The 20730-nt window shown below is 40.4% G+C and overlaps 1 protein-coding gene across 2 annotated transcripts in view; it reads right to left on the reverse strand.

Annotated features, from left to right (window-relative positions):
• Positions 1-20730, reverse strand: part of fgfrl1a (fibroblast growth factor receptor like 1a) — a 70676-nt gene that overhangs the window by 32747 nt on the left and 17199 nt on the right. For both annotated transcript variants that reach the window (XM_028590164.1, XM_028590165.1), the window contains exon 3: positions 8281-8553. In XM_028590164.1, the coding sequence (XP_028445965.1) occupies positions 8281-8553 (273 nt within the window). The remainder of the gene's footprint in view (positions 1-8280; positions 8554-20730) is intronic.

Below are 20730 nucleotides of genomic sequence, written 5' to 3' on the forward strand. Positions count from 1 at the left end.
TATTAAGGGTTCAATATCCAGCCCAACTGGTAACTGATCAGCATTTGTCATTATTTTTGAATATCTATATGTTCTATAGGTGCAGTGCAACTTATCTAATTCTACAATCACCCGCTCTTTTCTGCACACTTTCTCTCAATATCACTACTGTATTCTCCTCATCCCCTTCTCTTTCCCTCCCCACTTTGCCCATCTTTTGTTACTGTTGGATTCACACTGAGGAGTTTGGTCTCAATTATATTAAACAAACTGAGGAACTGAGATACTTTAAAGCAGCCCACATCCTCAAATATTCAGTTTCACGTAGTTTAACTCAGATTTGGGGACAGAGTGTACTTCATGATATGAGTAACAGTGCACCAAATGACCCATGTTAAATTCTGCTGTTGTTACTTATCATACTTAAATTTTGTACTCAGAGGATGCCCGTTATGCCAAAACACACACAGGGAAGTAAAGTTACACCTTATATTAACTATGGGAGAATTGATGTGGAAACACAGAGTGAAAGCAAGTTTCCTTCAGATTTTTAGAACGGCTAGCAGATGAGGTTAAAGGCAAATTCCACCCTAAAACAGAATCTACAAAGGAGAGACAGTGTAAGGGGTAGTTAGCAGGACAAAGGGGATGTGTAGAGGACACAACTAAAAGCAAGAATTGGAAGACATCTTCTTGTTAAAACCAACAATCGATGCATTTAACTTTTTTAATCCTTCAAATTGAAATAAAAATAAGTGGGAAAAAGTAGAGGCAGACGTGTAAATTTTTTCCTGGTAAATATGTTGTGTTTACAGTAACCTGACTCAGCGCCCATGTAGCATCAGAGCTGGAACATTTGAGAGAAGGAATGTAATTCGGGAAGCTGAACTGAAGAGATTTCAAGCTTCAGTGAGAGACAATAGCAAACTTACAAACTTAGTTCAGGGTGGATTTCTCATTCAAAATGACTCACTGCTCGGGTCCTGGAGAAAAAGACCCGCTGACTGACAGATGGCATCTCGTATGGAGAATTGAAGTTAAAGCTAGCAGAGGGTATTTAGGGCCCATTAGGGGTCTATGGGAGCTTGACTTGGCATACAATCCGTAGATGCAAGCCATACTCACTTACTCAGTCACACACACACACACACACACACACACACACACACACACACACACACACACACACACACACACACACACACACACACACACACACACACACACACACACACACACACAAATGTAAATGGAGCATGAAGGCAAACAGAAGGGGGAAGAATGAGGAGTTGAAAGAAGAAAAGACATATTCTATCAGCTGGAGGAGCAGGACAAATACGACCACAGGGGGTTGTAAGAGAGAAGAAGAAGAAGACGAAGAAGAAGATGAAGAAAGAGAGCTGAAGTAGATAGGATGGAGGTCAAAGAGAGACAACTCTTAGAGAGAAATTGACAAGGAGGAAGGCAACAGGTGGCAGTGAAACTATTAACAAATTGCTTCCTCTTAAAGTTTGGTTCCATTGACATGCTCGATATTTTATCGTTTTTTATGCTAAATGCTCAAGTGTTTTTACAGTGCACATATCGATTAATCAATACGGAGATACTATAACTTTAAGTGTTTCCTTTCTTTGGTCTCTTTATGAAGTTTGCGTTTCTATAGATACCGAAGATACACCTCTTTTGATCCCTACAGTGTTTTTGGATTTAAGCATGACGTCTTAACCTGTTAGGACATGGACTTTCCAAAACTTCCATCGTGATTCTTTTTTGTTCTCCAGACTCAATGTCTTCAGACTGAAGCCAGGAAAAAACAGAAGCTTTATTCTTTTCTTTCTCTCTGTCTCCGTCCTGTCCATCTTCTTTGCGCCTCTTTGCTGGAAGTGAAACGAGGCAGAACGAGAGGATGTGGGACAGACAGCCGTGAAATGGAGGCTAGGGCCTCTAAGGAGTGTGTTATTTTGTTCACATCTGTCTGAGATGTGTGTGAGCGCATGGAAAAATATCTGAATGTCTTCCTGTCCTGTCAATATGTATATGCACAATACACATACATCTTTGTGTGTTTGTCTCAACTGGACTCAACAAGAAGGCGGAAAACAGCTTTTGAAACTCGACTCTATCCTTTCTTCCCTGTTTGTAACTCCACAACCCCCTCCCCCATGCTCTCATATGAGCATGAACACACACACACACACACACACACACACACACACACCAGCATGTTTACATCTCAGTTCTCCACAGTGCCACCCTGATTTCCGGAGGAGCAGCTTAGTCTACCTTTCTGTAAGGGCGGCATGTTGTTACAACAGAAGGTCCAACATGAACTAAACAGATGGGATGCAGAGCAGCATGAGACGGATGTGATAGCGAGATTCAAACAGAAGCATTTGAACTCACTCGCAAATCTGGTATTTTGAGGCATCTCGGAGTGCTACTGATCTCAGATGCATATCAAAGTAATCACAATGTCCCTAGTTTACTAGTTTACTTTGTTGCTCTCCCCATGTTTCCTGTCAGGTTATACCAGTGATTCCCAAAGTAGGTGCCTTAAGGACAGGTCTATGGTGCTGCGAGAATTGTTCATTTATTTTTCTATTATATATTTTTAACAATGTCTCACAACAAAAAAAGAAATAAAAGAACAAATAAATTACTGTTACTAAATTGTTAAGCATAACTGTTGGAGCAGTAGAAGAGTTTGGGAGCCACTGGTCTATACTGTCAGTTGTTGAATAAAGGCAAAACAACAACAACAAACGAGCTTCTGCATTTACTTTCTTATCAGTATTATTAATATTGTTTGATTACTCCTTACAAATTATTTATTTAAGATTTATTGTATGTAAGAATAAAACAAAGGTGAGGAGGCTGTCAATTCACCTTTAGTATTTTTTTGCAGGCAGCAAAAAGAAGCAAAGGGAGAAACTTCTACTTGGGATTGGATTCAAGGCTAGGAAAGGCAAAAGTATAGTTCAAGAGGAGGGGGGCTAAAGCACTTGATGATTTCTTTCTTGCATGTTCTGTACATCATAATTGAGACCCCCCCCAAAAAAAAAAAAAAAAAAAAAAGAAATCCGTGGTGAGGCCTCAACCCCTCAACTGAACACCAACTGAGTGCTTCCTGCAAACCAGCGAACTGCAGCTCCAGGTTCACTCTATGCATTTTTCTGCCATTAGTGAGAAAGTGCTGTGTGTGTAACCTGAGCAGAAGAATCTGGCAGTAAAAACCAAAACACACACACACACACACACACACACACACACACATTCAGAAAAAATACAGCAAGACAGGCACAGCTGCCCTGCTGTGTTTTGTGTGTGTAGGTGTGTGTGTGTGTGTGCGTGTGTGTGTGTGTGAGGGAGAGACTGGGTTATTTGAGATTGTTTTTAAGGACTGTGCAATTACACACACTCATACATTTCTATGTGTGTGTATGACTCATACCAATTAGGCTGCAAACCTTGGCCACCTCTACATCCTCTCCAGACGAGGCACCAGATATCTAAATTAAAAACTACGTAATGTGAGAACACAAAAACAGAGGAGGTATCAGGATGGAGGAACTGAGGGATAGAGAGATGATGTTGGTCTGCAACCTGATCTGTGTGATCTGTATGTGTTCGTTTTTGGGCCCGGAAGACAGCTGCAGTCTCACACATGCAATGCAGTTAAATGGAGAGAGAATAAACTTGAATGAAAGAGCGTGATTTGCTTTCAAAGAACTGGCTGTAAAAGCAGACTAAAGAAACAATTTGAAATCATTTAGTCTGCATGCAACATCACATTGAATTGTCATGACATACACGCCTGAGCTGTGTGAAGTCACACATCAGTCTGTGTTAAGTGATAATTGAGTTTAGTTGAGTTTAGCAGAATTAGTGGACTAATCCTGCCATAAAACTGCAGAGCATTTTTGAGAAAATGTAGAACAGAATCATTTTATATTTGTCACGTTTCATCTCACGCATAGATTTTTCAAATTTTACCATTCATTATGTAACTGCAGCTTGACAAGCATAAATCATGTATAAGCTTATTCATTGAAACATACAGTATGTCTACGTTTGATATTTCTCTGCCTCTCTTTTTCTCTTTGTTCTCCAATTATGACCAGATGTCAGCTGCTATGACTGAGCTCTTAAATCACCACAAATCATCACACCAGTCACTTATGAATGGACCTGCTTGCGCACACACACACACACACACACACACACACATTCAGACAAAAGCATGTTGATGAACATTTTCATTAAAACTCCAAACCGCAATTTTGACGTTCATATGCACTAAAAACACACTCCGGCATGCGCACACACACACACACGACTCCAAACCGCTTCCTTCCTTCTTTCTTACGCACGACTTCCCAACTCTGCTTCAGACACGCTCCCATTGTCATCACATCTGGTTTGAACTATAAATTTTCTATCATTCATTCTTCTGGGAGTAGGGAAACAATTTTAAAATGTCATACAAGCAACTACAAAAGACAGACAGCAGAGACAGAGAAGCGAGATCAAGAGAGAGAGTGGGAGGAAGAAATGAGAGCTCTCCTTGCGTTCCGATTTTTGAAGGACACTGAGGTTTGTTGAAAAAAAAAAAAAAAACATCTTTTCCAGTTTCACTTTACTGGTGGTCCCATAAATCTGTGCACACCAACGCATACATACACAACCCCTCAGATAAACACACACACACACACACACACACACACAAACAAACACACACTATTTAGTCATGCAAACATTTGCCAACCTACACACAATAAAAGAACAGACATTTTAAGGAATATTCTAATTTCCCCCGCCAACAAAAGCCTGCCAACACAAAAGCGCCTCTCTATCACTTCCAACCACTGGGCAGCGGTACAGTGGATGTTTTACGGTAATTAAATGCTATTAGGTACGGGGAAAATAGGAAACTGTGAAAATATTGATACAAATTAAAAATGCGGTCAGAGAAAAATGAGCCGACCGACTGAGGAAGGAGGAATGAGGGCCGAGATTGAGTGTTAATAGGAAAAAGGTGTTAAATATACTTTGGGTTCGAAATTGAGAGGGAAAGACAATAAGACGCAGGTGTGGGCTCATTACTGTGAAGCAGAGCGGTCATAGAATAATTACCGCAGGGCCACACAGGAGAGGAGAGGACATGAAAGCAGGGAGGAGGAGAGATGGGAGGAGGCAAAGCAAAGCAGCAGAGAGACACACTGAACAGAGCAACAGAAAACAAAACTACTAGCACTGCTATCCGTGCTAACTGCCTCTCTAAGGAGATGCTGTGGCATGATTCCTGACTTGGATTACAGGGAGGGGTCATCTTTGAAGTTTAACCTGGGGGAGCACAAAGTATCTCTGGGTACCATTTGTGTAATCTGCAGGAATGTAGTGATGTAGCCTCTTATTCTTGTACAGCACGTGAACTTGTTGGTGGAAATTTCCCAGTTTGCTTGGAACCTAACGCGATGATATGTTAAGGTTTTAGGTGCTTGTCTTAATAAAATATTTATAATCAATTCAGTTTTCTGAGGGCATTTTTAACCAGAATTTGTGTCAAGGTCAAAATAAAAGCTCTAAAGTTTTCTAAGATTGTACGTAAATTAAATTACCATTAAGAGTTATTTACTGAAAATGTTTCCCTAAGTACTTTTATATTGACTTTCAAAGACTTTTAAGTGGCCTTGGAAACATACTAGCACAATGTCACATCAGTGTCTATGTGTTTGCTGTAGTGGTGAAGATTGTGGATCATAATCAGAGAATCTTCCTCAGCAGGTGGAGTTGTACCAGTTTTCATGGAACTGCAGAGTTTAAGGACTTCTCATGCATGTTGGCCATAAAGTTGAGTTCATTGACAAGAATTCCTAAAAGGTCTCAGAAAAATGTAAACATCTCAAATCTTACAATTGACACCGGGCAAACTCCATATGCTCTGAAACATTGTGTAAAACGATTGGACTCTCCAGAGCAGACGGACTTTAAGGTGAGATTGTTTTGTTATCTACACCTATACTGTTGGAGGTACATATAAGCAGCCTACTGTACACTTACATCTAATACACAACAGACAAACTTAAATGACAAAATCTTGCTTTGCTGCTTGTTTCTGAAGCATATATGTGCCTGTGCATATATGAAAGTGAATGAAAGGGACGGTGAATGAGTGTGAGCGAAAGAGGGAGGGAGAGAGAGGGAGGCAGCAGCTGTCTGCCTGGATGACCTCAGCGGCAGCTGCTGCCACCCTCCCCCCAGCCCCCTGCTGTGCTGCCCTCCGTATGCCAGCTCGCCTTTGAAGTTCAGGTCAAGACCGATACAGATTTGGATCACATACCAATAATAATTACTGGACAATGAAGCACATCATTTACTGCCAATATGCTTATTTAGTGTACCCACTAAAACAAAACATGTATTTGTGCAACTACAATTGCAATGCAAAATGAACAGAAACAGATAATGTACTTTCAGGGTTGTTTCATTAATGTAGTTTAAGCAACAATAATATCTATAATATTGTAGATATTGCTACATCTGTAAGAAGAAAACCAATATAGGCTTGTTGTTAATTAGCTCACCTGGTTGAGCGCACGCTCATATAAAGAGGCTTAGTCCTCGACGCAGCGGCCACGGTTTCAACTCCGACCTACAGCCCTTTGCTGCATGTCATTGCCCCTCTCTCTCCCCTTTCAAATCTAAGCTGTCCTTTCAGAAATAAAGGCCAAAAATGGCCAAAAAATAATCTTAAAAAAATAAAAACTATCAAACCGTTGCAAGAGTGCAAGAAAATAATCAACTTTAATGGTAATCGCTGATGTCATGCAGTGCTTCCCATGTTGATACAAAAATGTTCACAATATTTAAAATACAGAAAATATCGGCTGGTAATATCCGTATCGGAGCATTTTACTTGAGGTAGTCTTTGAAGTGCCAACGATGGGCAGAGAGAGAAGCTCTAGTCAGACTCTCATGAATGCTGGAACCTGATAACACACACACACACACGCACACACACACACACACACACACACACACACACACACACAAGATGGCATGTAGACAATCACATGGAATGATGCACACACAGAGGGGTGTGTAGACACTGCAGCGCAAACCGACTTGCATGTGTAAATGTGCACTGACACACTGTCTTCCCTCCAGGTATTTTGTTTATAGGAGTTGAGGGAAGCAGCTATTTGAGTCCCAGTATAGAAAGAAACACAACTGAATTTGAGCAGGAAGGTTGTCAGAGTCCACAGGGTCACAGACTACAGCCGCCACACATGTAAAACTGAGACAAACACATGGACATATACACACCCAGACATTGTGACAACTGGCTCAGCTTTCTGGATGCAAAGTTGGAAAATAATTTTGGAGGAAAAAGGGAAGACAAGACAACAATGTGTCTTTTATGGAAACATCAAATTTGAGAGACACACACACACAAACACACGTACACAGACACAGACACAGACAGACTTCACATTTTATACTACACTGACGCAATGTCCTACACACAAACAAAAGCATCTTCTTTAACAAATGCCTCATTCATAATCATACAGGAACACACAAGTAAAACAATTGTGGTCACACACACACACACACACACACACACACACACACACACACACACACACACACACACACACACACACACACACACAGCATAAAAACTCAGACAAAAGCAGTGCTCCATTGTCTGGAGTACTACACAGGCTTGGTTACTGTATAATGGCCCCACCAACCTAACCTGGCTAACTATATCCAAAAACTCACACAGACGAGTCAACCAAAGCAAACATGCATGGAAAAAAAATAAAGACTTAAAAATCATGTGTAATGAAGAAGAGAAGATTTGAATACAGTAGACCAAATGCAGACTTAAATTCATGGGAAGAAAGCAAGAGAGAATAAGAGGAATAAAAAAGCACAATGCTGTGCTTTGCTCATGGATGGATGTTTTTTATCGGTCTGTAATCATACGAAACACACATAAACACTCACCCTAAAAATACACAACCCCACACTGCTTCAAGACTTCCTGTACTATCACAAGTCTTTCTCCAAATCATGTTATATGTGTAACTGATGACATTGCTAGATTTATGCCAAGTATGTATGAACAATGTGATACAGCACATGTCGTTGGGGAATCTTCAAAAAAGTTGTTTGGTAGTTTGTAAGTAATATGTCAAGTCTGTAAAAGTATGTTTAGTAAAGGTACTCGATTTAATCCTAAGGTTAGTATTGGTGTCCCATGTCACAGTAAGACTATTTTTACAAACGTACCTATAACGATGAGTGTGTAGTTGATGTTCACGCTGCCAAACCCATTGGTAGCCTTACAGATGTAAGTCCCTGCATCTTCAGTCTCCACCTCTTTGATACGCAGAGCGTGCTGTAAGACCCTGAACCGCGTCCAGCCACTGTGGATGTTGCGACCATCTTTGGTCCACATGATGAGCGGTGGGGGGTCACCCTCCACGGGGCAGGGCAGCTTCATGGTGCGACCCAGGCGGATGCTTTGCCGGTGGGCCACCCGCTCTGACACCCTGGGTGGACCTTAAAGGTGGGAGAGGAAAAGGAGTTATTCAGATTATATATTTATATATATATATATATATATATATATATATATATATATATATATATATATATATATATATATATATATATATATATATATATATATTTCAGTGTCTCTTCAGACCCTATTCAGACTAGTTACACACATTTTAATAAATTAGATTACAGAAAGTGTAAACAACCAGATTACTTGATTACAGGTTTAGATAACCTGCTAATGAAAATGGTTGATTTTTGTTTGCAGCAGCAAAATCCAGTTGTTTGAACTGGGAAAACCTTGAGTATATTGTAATGTAATTAGTGCCTAGAGGGACCACTTTAAAAAATACAGTTTCCCCCCCCACCTCCCGTACAACAGTCCAAAACCCCAAAATGTTCATTTCACAATATGTTATGACAAAGAAAATCAGCAAATCTGCAATTTGAAGAAGCAAGAGAATTTTTTCAGCGTTTGCATGAAAAATGACTGCAATGATTAGCTGACTATCAAATTAGTTGCCCTTTTGCTGTTGATCTACTAATGGATTAATTGACAACTTATTTCAGCTCTCAGGTTGCATTTACAGTAGTATGTTCAATGTTCAGACTTATCATCGAAACAGCATGAAGGGTTAACATGGACGTGCCAAAAACAAGATTAATGTACTGTGCAAAATGTGTTGTTGTTGCATCCACACAGTTACAGGTGTGTTGAGGGGTGGAGTCATTTTGAGAGAAGTAGGTGAGTTAACAGTTTTAGGATCAAGGTTAGGATGACGGCTCGTGAATGCTTATTCTTCATTTCCATGTTTGCAACCACACACCTCTCAATTTTCACCGCTATTCTTAGAACCAAAGAAGCCTCCAAATAAGGCATTTAACACACAGGAATTATCCTTTAACCTTTAAGAAGTGTATAATGGCCTAGCTTAAACACTGACTTTCAACACAGACAACAATAAAGTCCCCAGGGAGCAAACACAAAGCTAAGCTAATATCAACTGAGATGTCGTGTCGAGACATAAAAATCAGGCGTGACCTTGACCGCTCAGTAGCCGGTCTACTGTGAAACTGCACACTAGAAAAACAGAGGGAGGTGAAGGAGCAGGCTGATTGACTGGGAAAGGTGGGAGGGAATTGTGGGGAGAAGTGGGGGTGATGGGGAGAACAAACATCAGAGAGGAGGAGGAGAGAGAGGAAGAAAGGAAGGAAGGAAGGCAAGAAGAGAATAAGGGAGTAAATTAAGGGAATGAGGGAGGATGGAATTTATGGGAGTAAGTCTGAGAAGAGAAAGGGAATGAAATATGGCTGATTTGGAGAGTAGTACAAAGAAAGACAAACAGGAAGATAGAGAGATGGAAGAAGGAGGGTGGGAGTTAGCAAGGTTCAGCATACTGTACATCTCTTCTCATCACTCCTTCTGGCTTAAAACAATACCCTCCAAATATAGCACTGAAAACACATAACAGGCCGCCATGAGGCAAACAAAGTGTCCTAAAAGACTACACAAGGCTATTGTACGGAAAGACCATCCGAAAACAACACACTTCAGGTCACATTTCCTGTGGTTTGAGAAAGATTTAAAGGAAGGACAAAGGGTGGTTTGATTTTAAGAATGTGCCTGATATCGGCGTATCTAGGAGAATACATATGGTCTGATAAAGATTAGAAACATATCACCTCAAATATAAACTTTTGAGGTTATAACATTTTACTCACCAAAGGAAAATTGAGTTCTGGAAACATGGCTACATGACACAAGTGATGAGATGATGAGACAGCTTGTAAACAAGCAGTTACAGTTAATAAAACACTTCATGTGGAGGTCAAACTAAAAGGGAGTGCACCGAAGATGTCAGAAATGATACCTCATTGCAAGAACAGTAGGTCAAAGTTGTACTTGGAAGTTGGTCTGTAAATGTGATGGCTGTTTAAATCTACTTATCAAGTAACGTATGGATTTAATTGATGTTGTCTTTGTTTTCTCTTCCATATAAATTAGTTGCATTTACATTTATGTATTTTGACTTTTTTGGCTTGCTTTCACAGAAAAGTCTGACCATCTTCCTACAAAGTCTCAAACTTCAGAAAATTCAAAGAAAAAAGACTTGCAACCAGCAGTTGCCAGATGTCAGCTAATCTAAACAAGGATCAAGGTGAAGTAGAGTCGTTTACATGAAGCCGATTATCAAAAAAGGAGAAAAGTTACAGTAGTCTTCTAGCATTTGCTATCATGGCGGGCTGTTGCTTTAACAGGAGAGCAGGAGGTGGACACAATGATGGATGGATGGAGGTGAAATGTGTGAAAAAGACATTAGTCACACAGAGGAATTCACAGGAGCCTCTCCTCCTCTCTCCTCGTTCCTGGTCGGGGAATGTGTTCGTTCAGCTGTATGGCTTTCTCATCAGGGGCCCGACAGCTCACTCTTCCTCCTTTTCCTACTCCCTACCTCCATTCTTTTCTTTTTTCTCACTCCCTTGCTCTGTTTTCGCTTGTTTCCTTTTTACACAATGTGCATCTCCCTTTATAACCCCATCTCTTCTTTTCTTTAACTCCTGTTTTCTTTCTTTCTCTTGTCTATTTGTCCACGTTTTCTACTAGGGATGCACCGAATCAAGGATTTGGATTTGGCGGAATATTGGGCTTTTTGACGGGGTTCGGTTTCTCCCGAACCTTAGAACTTCTTTCCACCGAACCGAACCCTACCCTTGCACTACGCGCGCTACGCTGGTCGACGTAATGACGCCGCCGTTGATTACAGGAAGGTGTTTACGTAGGTGGACCGTTCAATGCAGTAGGCCGTGAGAAAGTGAAAATGGTGTGAAAACTCGTGATCAGAAAAAAGTGTTATTTGGCAGTACTTTCAGTCAAAAGAAGGAAATTCAATGCAAGCTACATGTTCAATTTGCAATGCCGATTTGTCTCGTGGTGGCAAGGACCCTAAACAATACACAACATCGCCGCTGTTAAAACACTTGCTTATGAAACATCCGAAAGAATACGAGTTGTGCGTGAAGGAATCTACAGACAGCAGCCAAAATGCAGCAACTTCAAACCATTTGTTAACTTCATTAATGTGTTTACTGTGTTAATGGACTGAGGATGGGAGTAGGATTCGGTATTCGGTTTTGGCAGAATCTTAACCAGTGGATTCGGTATTCGGCCAAACCCCAAAAATCTGGATTCGGTGCATCCCTATTTTCTACATATTCCTCAGTTTCTCTATACCCTGTCCCTTTAACCTTGCTACATTTTCTTTCTCTATATTTATTTCTTCTTCTCTTTTCTTCCTGCACCAGATTGAAATCTCATTCCTCTGAACTCTCACTACTCCCCTGCTACCTCTCTTTTTCTTGCCCTTAACCCCTCGCCTTCCATTACTACCTCCTCCAGTCCCCTATTTTTTCCTCCCTCTATTTTGCTCTCTCACTCTCTGCTCTCTATTTTCTCTTTCATCACACTCATTCACACCATCCTCTTTGTTCAATGCAGTATTTCTTCTTTCTCTGCTGTGTGATTTACTGGTCTCCTGCCTTTTTCGGATCTGCACACACATAACTTCCCCAGTTTCTTCCCCAGAGGATCACAGGAGCAGGACCTCTAACTGAACCTCTCAACTTTCTGCAGTTAACCTCTCCTACATATACCTCCCCCTTTTCTTCCTCTCCTCCCTCTCATCCCGATGAAGGGAACACAGACCAGCAGCCTCTTTTCCTTCCCCTCCTCCTCCTTCTCATCCTCCTCTTCCACGGACCATGACTGAAGTAAAGTCTTTTTAAATCTGTCTCTAGGGGTGAAACTGAAGCGACTAAAAAATCTATTCTTCTCTTTCATGAGACACAGGGTCTCTGTGTGTGTGTGTGTGTGTGTCTTTGCACATGTGTGGGTCATTTTTTAACATCTATATGCTGCTGAATGTATATTTGCTACTTACAGTCTTTATGTCTTTGTGCTAGTGCATCTTTTCCTGTTTATATGTTTAGGAAGCCCATGTCTTTGTGTTTGTGTGTGTCTGTATGTGTGGAAGAAAGGAAAATTGCAGGCCTTTAAAACGTTGGTCTGTTTAGCCCATTTGGGGCTTTACGGTGCACCCTTGCCTGCAACTGGCTCCCCAACGATAATCTAAAGCACCTACACACAAACATGCACCATGTACACTCTTCCCCTTATATGCAGGGAGTGTAGGTTAGGCGTGCACGTCTGGTATTCTGTAGCCTAATGACAGGAAAAACACATCCCAAGTCAGACACACACTACTCCCACAGAGGCAGAACCTCCCAGCTCAAAGCTGCACATCCTCTGCATGGATGGGAGCTGAAAGGCAAATAAAGCAGAGCAAAAATCAGTTCATACATTCTGTTTTTTTACTGGTTACTCCGAAAACAACTGCATGCTTAAGTTCCATTCAAGAAGATAATGAAGGAAGTGTAAGTATCTACAAATATGTGTACCCTATACAGTATGTTTGTTAAGATTTGAGTGTTTGAGAGTTACGACTCCAAGAAGTGGTACGATTTTGACTCAAATTCACTTTCACACTATCTTTATCGCTCTTCATCTGAATCCGCTTGTAGGCTTAAAATCATCCACCCTCTACCCACCTGAATTAATTAATTATTTTCTCCGATTTAGAGACTTTGCATAAAGATTTCACTGGCCCTCGGCAGTCCCTGTAGGCTACGTTGCTTTTAAAATGATGTATTGTATTAATGTATGAGTATTTTCCATAACAAATTACTTCAATGATTAGAGAGGCTCCTTGTAAACGATATCTTCAGGCATTTAAGCAGCAAAACTAACTGTAGTTATAAACTTGACAGATGAAAAGAACTAGACCATTTTTGGAAATGGGACGTCCTTCATTATGGTGCGCTGAGAATAATTTTCCGAGTAACAAGCCGCTGGATCGAGGAGTCGAGGACGTACAAATTTGGGAATTGAGAAAGGCCGCCTGTTTTTTACATTTTTGGCAAATTGGCATCATTAACAGTATCCTGAATTAGCTATTAGCGGTATGTGTTTGCAAGGTACCCAATGATGTACAGACAACTATCACTGGATTACTTTGACACTAAAGAACACTTAAAAATGTGATGATTCTCAGGCAGGTTCTGGAGTTAAAAGCAATGTCTATTTTCTATGATTTCTCAACAGATGTACCGAAGATAATGACCTGGGAAGTGTAAGTATCTACAAATATGTGTACCCTGAACAGTATGTTTGTTAAGATTTGACTGAGTTACAACTCCAAGAAGTGATACGATTTTGACTCAAATTCACTTTCACACTTTCTTTCCCTCACAATTGTCTGGCTCTGTCTCATCTAGATTAATCAACAGTCATCAGTTCTGGTACTATTCGTCACACTCAAGTTCAGACGGACTGTTTTTCTTGCTTTGGCCACTAAGTACTAATAGTACACTTTTGTATTTTCACACGCTACCATTATCAGATATAACAGTAAAGTTTAGCATAAACTAAACTTAGTATGTTTTCTTTGGATCCCTGTTCTACATACTTCTGTAAACTGTAGAGGTCATTGCCAGCTAATGTCTGAGCACAGTGCTGTTTGTTTAAATCAGACTCACTAATGCTTTTCACAGACATTTCCATTTTCTTAAATGAAAAATAACCAATGTCATAATAACTGGCTGACAAAGTAGGATTTGTGACGTATTTTGCATTAGAATGAGAAATATAAACCGCCTTCTCTCCATTTGCCATGAAAGCAAAGTCGAAAATTGTTTCAGCATTCAAATACTTTGTCATTGTCATTGAGTGAAGAACAAATAGCTGCTAATTAAGTCAATTTTTGTTTTGCATATTTTGGCAGTGTGTGACAGCTGTGACTGCCCTTTTTGTTTTGGTTTTGGATCATGATTTCGGGTTTTAATGCCCATAAGGTTTCACTGGTCTTAGAGTCAGATGGGTCTGGAGAGTCCAACACAACGTTGTTGTTGGCAGGGAAGTGAGACTGGAGGGAGAGGGGAGAGCTGAGGAATGCTTTTGATGGAGCGCACTTAACAGCGGGACACAGCGTTGATGTACTGCGCAAGGTAGAGGTGTGTGTGTGTGTGTGTGTGTGTGTGTATGCATGCTGAGCTATGATGTGTTTCTCAAAAGACTGGAGCACTGAAAGTAAATTGGATCCTTAAGAGGTCATCATGGACATTTTTGTCAGAGCAGTTATGAAAGTAACTTTCTCTTGTACTTTAAATAAGCTCAGAGTTAATAAAGCATGCACAAGGTTTATCCTGAGAATTTGTGTGTGCACAACTCAAATTGCTCAAATACCCGTAAGTCAGCTATTTATGCAAAACTTTGGGTTACCCTGAAATCCCCTGCAGTTATTTTTCTGTATCTAAATTCTCTTTACAAGCCTGAATCCTGTTATCATGTCAATACTCTCTAAATCGATTATGACCAGTGGGATTGCTTGGTGCATGACGCCACATTAACTGATCCAGGTTGATGTGTAATGTTTTCATCAGACTAGTTACACTGACAGATTTAGCCCAAGAAAAACTTTCTGGCATCTCGCTGATTGTTTTCTTGTCTTCCTGCAGTTCACTCACACAAACTCTGGCCCGAGGCCACAGGCAGAGTGATGGGTACACATTAAGTTGTCTTCCACACACACACACACACACACACACACACACACACACACACACACACACACACACACATTCACTCTGACATAGTCACTTCCACCCCAACAATAGGTCAACTGCTGCTTGTTAGTCTGTCCTGACAGTTAACACTAGGCCCGAGGCTGGGGAGGATATACCATCATCATTGAAGGGCGACATCACACTCTCTCTCTCTCTCTCTCTCTCACACACACACACACACACACACACACACACACACACACACACACACACACACACACACACACACACACACACACACACACACACACACACAAACACTAAGGCTTACACTTGTCTCACGTGCACACAAAAGAAAAACACACAGCGGCCAGAAAAACAAGGAATCTGCTGAGTGGTTGGTGCTGCAACCTGATCCCCTGAGCGACTCACACTATTGCACACACACACACACACACACACACACACACACACACACACACACACATAGACAGCATGTGTAAAACCTACTGTAAATCTTTTTTCCATTTGTCTCAATCAGATATTTAATGGCCTGATAATAATTTCGCACCTTTCCTGGTAATGTGATATGTTCTCTTGCTCTTACTTTTTCTCCTTTTACTCTCCTTATCTTCACCTGTCTTTCCATCTCTTTTTCTCTCTGCTCCTTTCACTACAGCTTTTCTAAAAGCTGGTAATATTGTTCAACATTTCTTCTCTGGCTGCTGCACCTGACTTCTTTTTACTCTTTCCTCAATTGGGACTAACCGTAACCCTTGGAGGAGAAGATTTAAGGATTTCCCTAAACCTCATTTAGAAATAACACCTCACACAAATACAGATTCAATACATTTCATGTTATTGTTCAGAAACCAGCGCGGTGAGGTGCAAAATCTACCACAGACCTTTTCCTGTTGGGTTTATACTTGACATTTGCTCAGTTTAAGCGCTAAAAAAAGAAATAAAAAAAGAAATAAAAAAGAAATTAATCATTTTAATGACACACCCCACCCAAATGAATACAGGAGAAAAGATTTATGAAGACGATTAATTTAACAAACTCAGGGAAAAGGAAATTATGGGAACAATCCGAACTTTAACTTTGAAATGTTGTCTTGTGTTTTCAACTGTGGGAAAAGATGTTAACATTTGCAATTAAAACATCTACCAAGAGTTGCTATTTTTTGCATAATTTACTTATTGCAGCAGCTATGTACAAGCAACAGCTGGCTTGTGCCATGCATTTTAATTAAAACTATTAAGTGTTAATATATCACTTTTTTTTTTTTTTTTTCACTATTTTTGTGTCATTATGGAAGAATTGTTTTAATTTGTTCAATTATATGGTCTGATAGCATTACAATAGCCTTGCTTATGACTCAGTATCTCTCATGAGAAAATAGTAACCATACTAAAATGCCATGTTTCAGTTTGTATCCTAGCCGGGTTCCACTCACCCTGGTGGCAAATGTTTAACACTAATCCCCTTATAATACATCCTGTTTTTTGCACAAAGACCAAGGCTCAGAATACAGAAACATTGTTTTTTATAATGTTTAAATGCAAATGTCATCAGTTTGGTTTCAAAAGGCATATTCAAAGAAACTGTCAACCTGTAACCTGCAGTCCAAGTTCCCAACATAAACACTGCGGTAGTTTCATTTCATAAAGGCAAGACGGAGGATACTATAACATGGGAAAAGTGGGAACAAGGCTTTTGAGGAGACGGAGAGCACAAAGTTCTGCAACCATCAAGAATGTGAGGGCAGTTTGAACATAGAACATTATTTAAAAGATTATAAAGGGCTTTACAGAAACCACACAACACACAGTATGCATTGGTGTGTGTAATAGGGGTGGGAGATATTGACAAAAATGAATATCTCGATATTTTTTTTCAATATCGAGATATCGATATTCAGACGATATTTTTGAAATCCTTCTAGAAGTTAAAAGAAGCCCTGTTCGGAGGCTATTTTGGTGGTTCTCTTGGGAAAATGTACAAGCAAGATGAAATCATAACGATAAACAAAGTAACATATTGCACACAACCATGTCCTTATTTGAAGCAGTCCTGGAGCTGGGACAGGGCCGGGTCAGACTAGGTTCTGGTAGTCCTTCGACTTGGATGTATCGTCCTTCTGACCGGGATTTCTGCTGGGATCAGGAGTTGGATGTGATCTGACTGGCCCAGGTGAGGGAGAGGTGCAGTTCTGTGTGCTTTTTTGATGTTAGAGTATACATGGTCTAGTGTGTTCTTCCCTCTAGTAACACAATCTACATGCTGGGAGAAAGCTGGAGGGGAACAGACTTTAAGGACGCCTTCTCATTCTGCCGGTAGATAGCTAGCTCGGCGTGCTAGCGCCGACAACAACCTGGAGGGCTCGGTCGGCTATTTCCTCCGGGATGTTATGAGCCGCCTGGAAGGCTCTCGTAACGGCTGTGTGGTCCTGTATTGATTAGTTCAGTGTGGCTGTACGTACTTGTATAAATATACACCGACAGGAGAGCCGCTGCACAATCGCGCGCCGCCATCTTTGTTGACATGAGTGAACGTCATAACGCGCAAGGTAAGAACTAGTAGCAGGTTACTCTTGTGCGGGACGATCGTGATTTTGTACAAAAAATACAGTCAAACAAACCCCTACAGTATTAAAATCGCTACATAGAATTGTTTAGAAGGTTATAGTGTGCGTTATTTGTTTTCTCTTTAACTTCCTTCAGCTCTTTTCATGTTTGGGGGGTCGGATTGTACAAATTATGAAATATTCGATATCCCAATTTTGCATATCGTCCAGACAACAATTTGGATATTATCGTCAAAACGATATATCGCCCACCTCTAGTGTGTAATAAAAATTTGGGCCCATTACATAAATACAGATTAAGGGGAGTGTACAGTAAGGGAAAAAGACGAAGAAGAGTGTCATAAAGGGATAAAAAGGGAGGGAATAATCCTCACAAACTACCTGCTAATATTTGAGGATTTACAGGTAAACTGAAGACTGGACAAGAAAATGACATTTTAATGAGTACCTTGGATAAAAATCGTAACAGAATGTACGTTTACATCCTGTAAGACAATAAAAACAGATTGACAGAGCACAGTCGTGACTTGTTGAAAACTGATCCGGTAGTTGCTCAAAAACGAAGACACAAAATTATGTTTTCTCTGTTATGTCTGTCTTTCATGGGCGGAGACGAAAGGTTAATTGGATTTTGCACAGTTTGTCAGTGAGCATATTAAAACGCCACACCTGTCTCCTGCGATGACAGACTGTCTCCAAAACATCCATGTGATCTGATGAGGTTTGTTTTACATTACGGATAGTACTCTCGCATCAGCCATATATATATATATATATATATATATAAATATATACTGCCTGATTACCTAATTTTTTATAACACAATACAGAATCATTTTGAAAGCTTTCAGTGCCACTTTGGTCACATAATAAATCATAATTGGAAAAACAGAGATTGAAGCACCCAGGGAAATCAAGAACATCACCTTATAGCTCGTTAACCTTCGGCACAAACAGGAAGAGAAAGAAAGAGAACGGAGAAAGAAAACGGGGTAAACAGGCCAGTTTTGGGCTGTAAGTAGGTCAAAGGCTACAAATACTGTTCCAGTTCCGTGTGTATATTTGTGTATGCATGTCTGGCTGGTCAGTGTATGGGGGCTGGGGACTGGGTTACATTTTAGGGCAAAATAAGACCTGAGACAGACAGGAAGCAGATGCTCTGATTCAGAGCCAGTTACCAAGGAGCATGGCAGTATACTCAGCTTACCTTCATCCTGAATCACCAACGTTTAAGCATTAAATATTTCTCGAAAACAAGAAAAACAATGTGTAGGCCTATATTTCTTTCAATATATCTGGCAGCCGCAAAAGATAAACTGTAGAATCAAGGGGTCTGCAGGTTTCAGACAGCAACATTGATGGTGCTTTTAGAAATAAAAACAAACGAAAAAGATGCAAAACAAAAATGGCTTCTTCTTTCTTATTATGCATATTATTATTATTATGCATAAGCATTAAAATATCAGACAAATTACATGAGGAAGTTGTTAAAATATTATGATCAATTCTGTTTGGTAGAGCAGATACAAGTTTTGCGTTTAAGGTTTTATAAGAGAAAATTCAGACATGCAGACATGTAAACAGCTTCACTCTAGCCAACCTTCACCAGTGACTGCAAAGTCTCTCCCTAACAGTGCAGCAGTGGCAGGTGCTGTGGTTGTATGTGAGGAATTTGAGGTCAGGGTCAATTTACTTATTCCGTCAATGTCAGGTTGCAGTCACCAGCAGTGGACACAACGCAAGCAATGGCCCTCTGAACCAAAGTCCAATTAAACACACATTTTGTGGTAAACAGATACATTTAGCTATATTGATCTTAACAAAATAGCCACCGTAAATACATCCGTTTGTACAGTACAGTATACTCTGAGTCTGTGTGTGCGTGTATGTTTGTGTGTCTGCAGAGTGCCTCGTGCCTTACAGATAAGGCAAGACATAGTTGGCACACGATAAGAAATAGTTAACACTCTTGAGTGTGTGTGATTGTTTGTGTGCGTGTGTGTGCGTGTGAAGCAAGCTGATGTCCTCGACCTGACTTTTATCAGCATTTTGGAGGCAGACACTGTTACTCATTAACAGCAGTGATAAAACACACACACACGCACACACGCACACACGCACACACACACACGCACCAACTGCTGTGGTCCACTTTTAAGAGGTGAATATTTACTGCAAGAGAGCCTTTCATATTGACACATATATGAACACATAAAGAAGGAGACAGAGTACAACGGCAAGAGAGAGAGAGAGAGAGAGAGAGAGAGAGAGAGAGAGAGAGAGAGAGAGAGAGAGACTGGATTTATAAACATCTCAATAGGTGAATTAGGCTTCTTGCCAGTTGCAATTGCAGATAAGATATAACATGGCTGAATTTACTGTAAGTAGGTGACCCTGGAAGGCCAAAACAACGGACACTTTTGTGTTTTTTGTTTACTCAAATCTAACGAGTTACTTTAATTTCTCCAACAAGTACGTACTCTTTATTTCAAAGTGTTCAAATTATGCTCATGTTCAAGTTCATAATTGTATTTAGAGGTTATATCAGAATAGGGTTACATGGTTTAATTTTCAAAAAACACCATATTTTTGTTGTACTGCACATTGCTGCAGCTCCTCTTTTCTCCCTGTGTGTTGAGCTCTCTGTTTTAGCTACAGAGTTAGGCATCTCACTTCTGTTCCATCTTTGTTGGCAGTCGCACATGCGCAGTCCCTAGGTAAGGACTACTAGCCAGTCAGAAGCAGAGTATGATGGACTGCCACGCTAGCAGCTAGGTGAGCATTATAACGTGTGTTACAAAGTGACCACGTTTGTCTCTGAAGTAAAGGCTGGACTACAATAGAGCTGTTTGGAGCAGTTTGTGATCAGTGTTTTCTGTTGGAGATGGTAAGTCCCTTTGGGGTGGACTTTGGGCTTTTTCACTTTGTAAACCTATAATGTGCACAAAAAAGATATATAACACAATAAAGG

The sequence above is a fragment of the Perca flavescens genome, chromosome 10 (assembly GCF_004354835.1).
Source record: "Perca flavescens isolate YP-PL-M2 chromosome 10, PFLA_1.0, whole genome shotgun sequence".
Taxonomy (NCBI): Eukaryota; Metazoa; Chordata; class Actinopteri; order Perciformes; family Percidae; genus Perca; species Perca flavescens.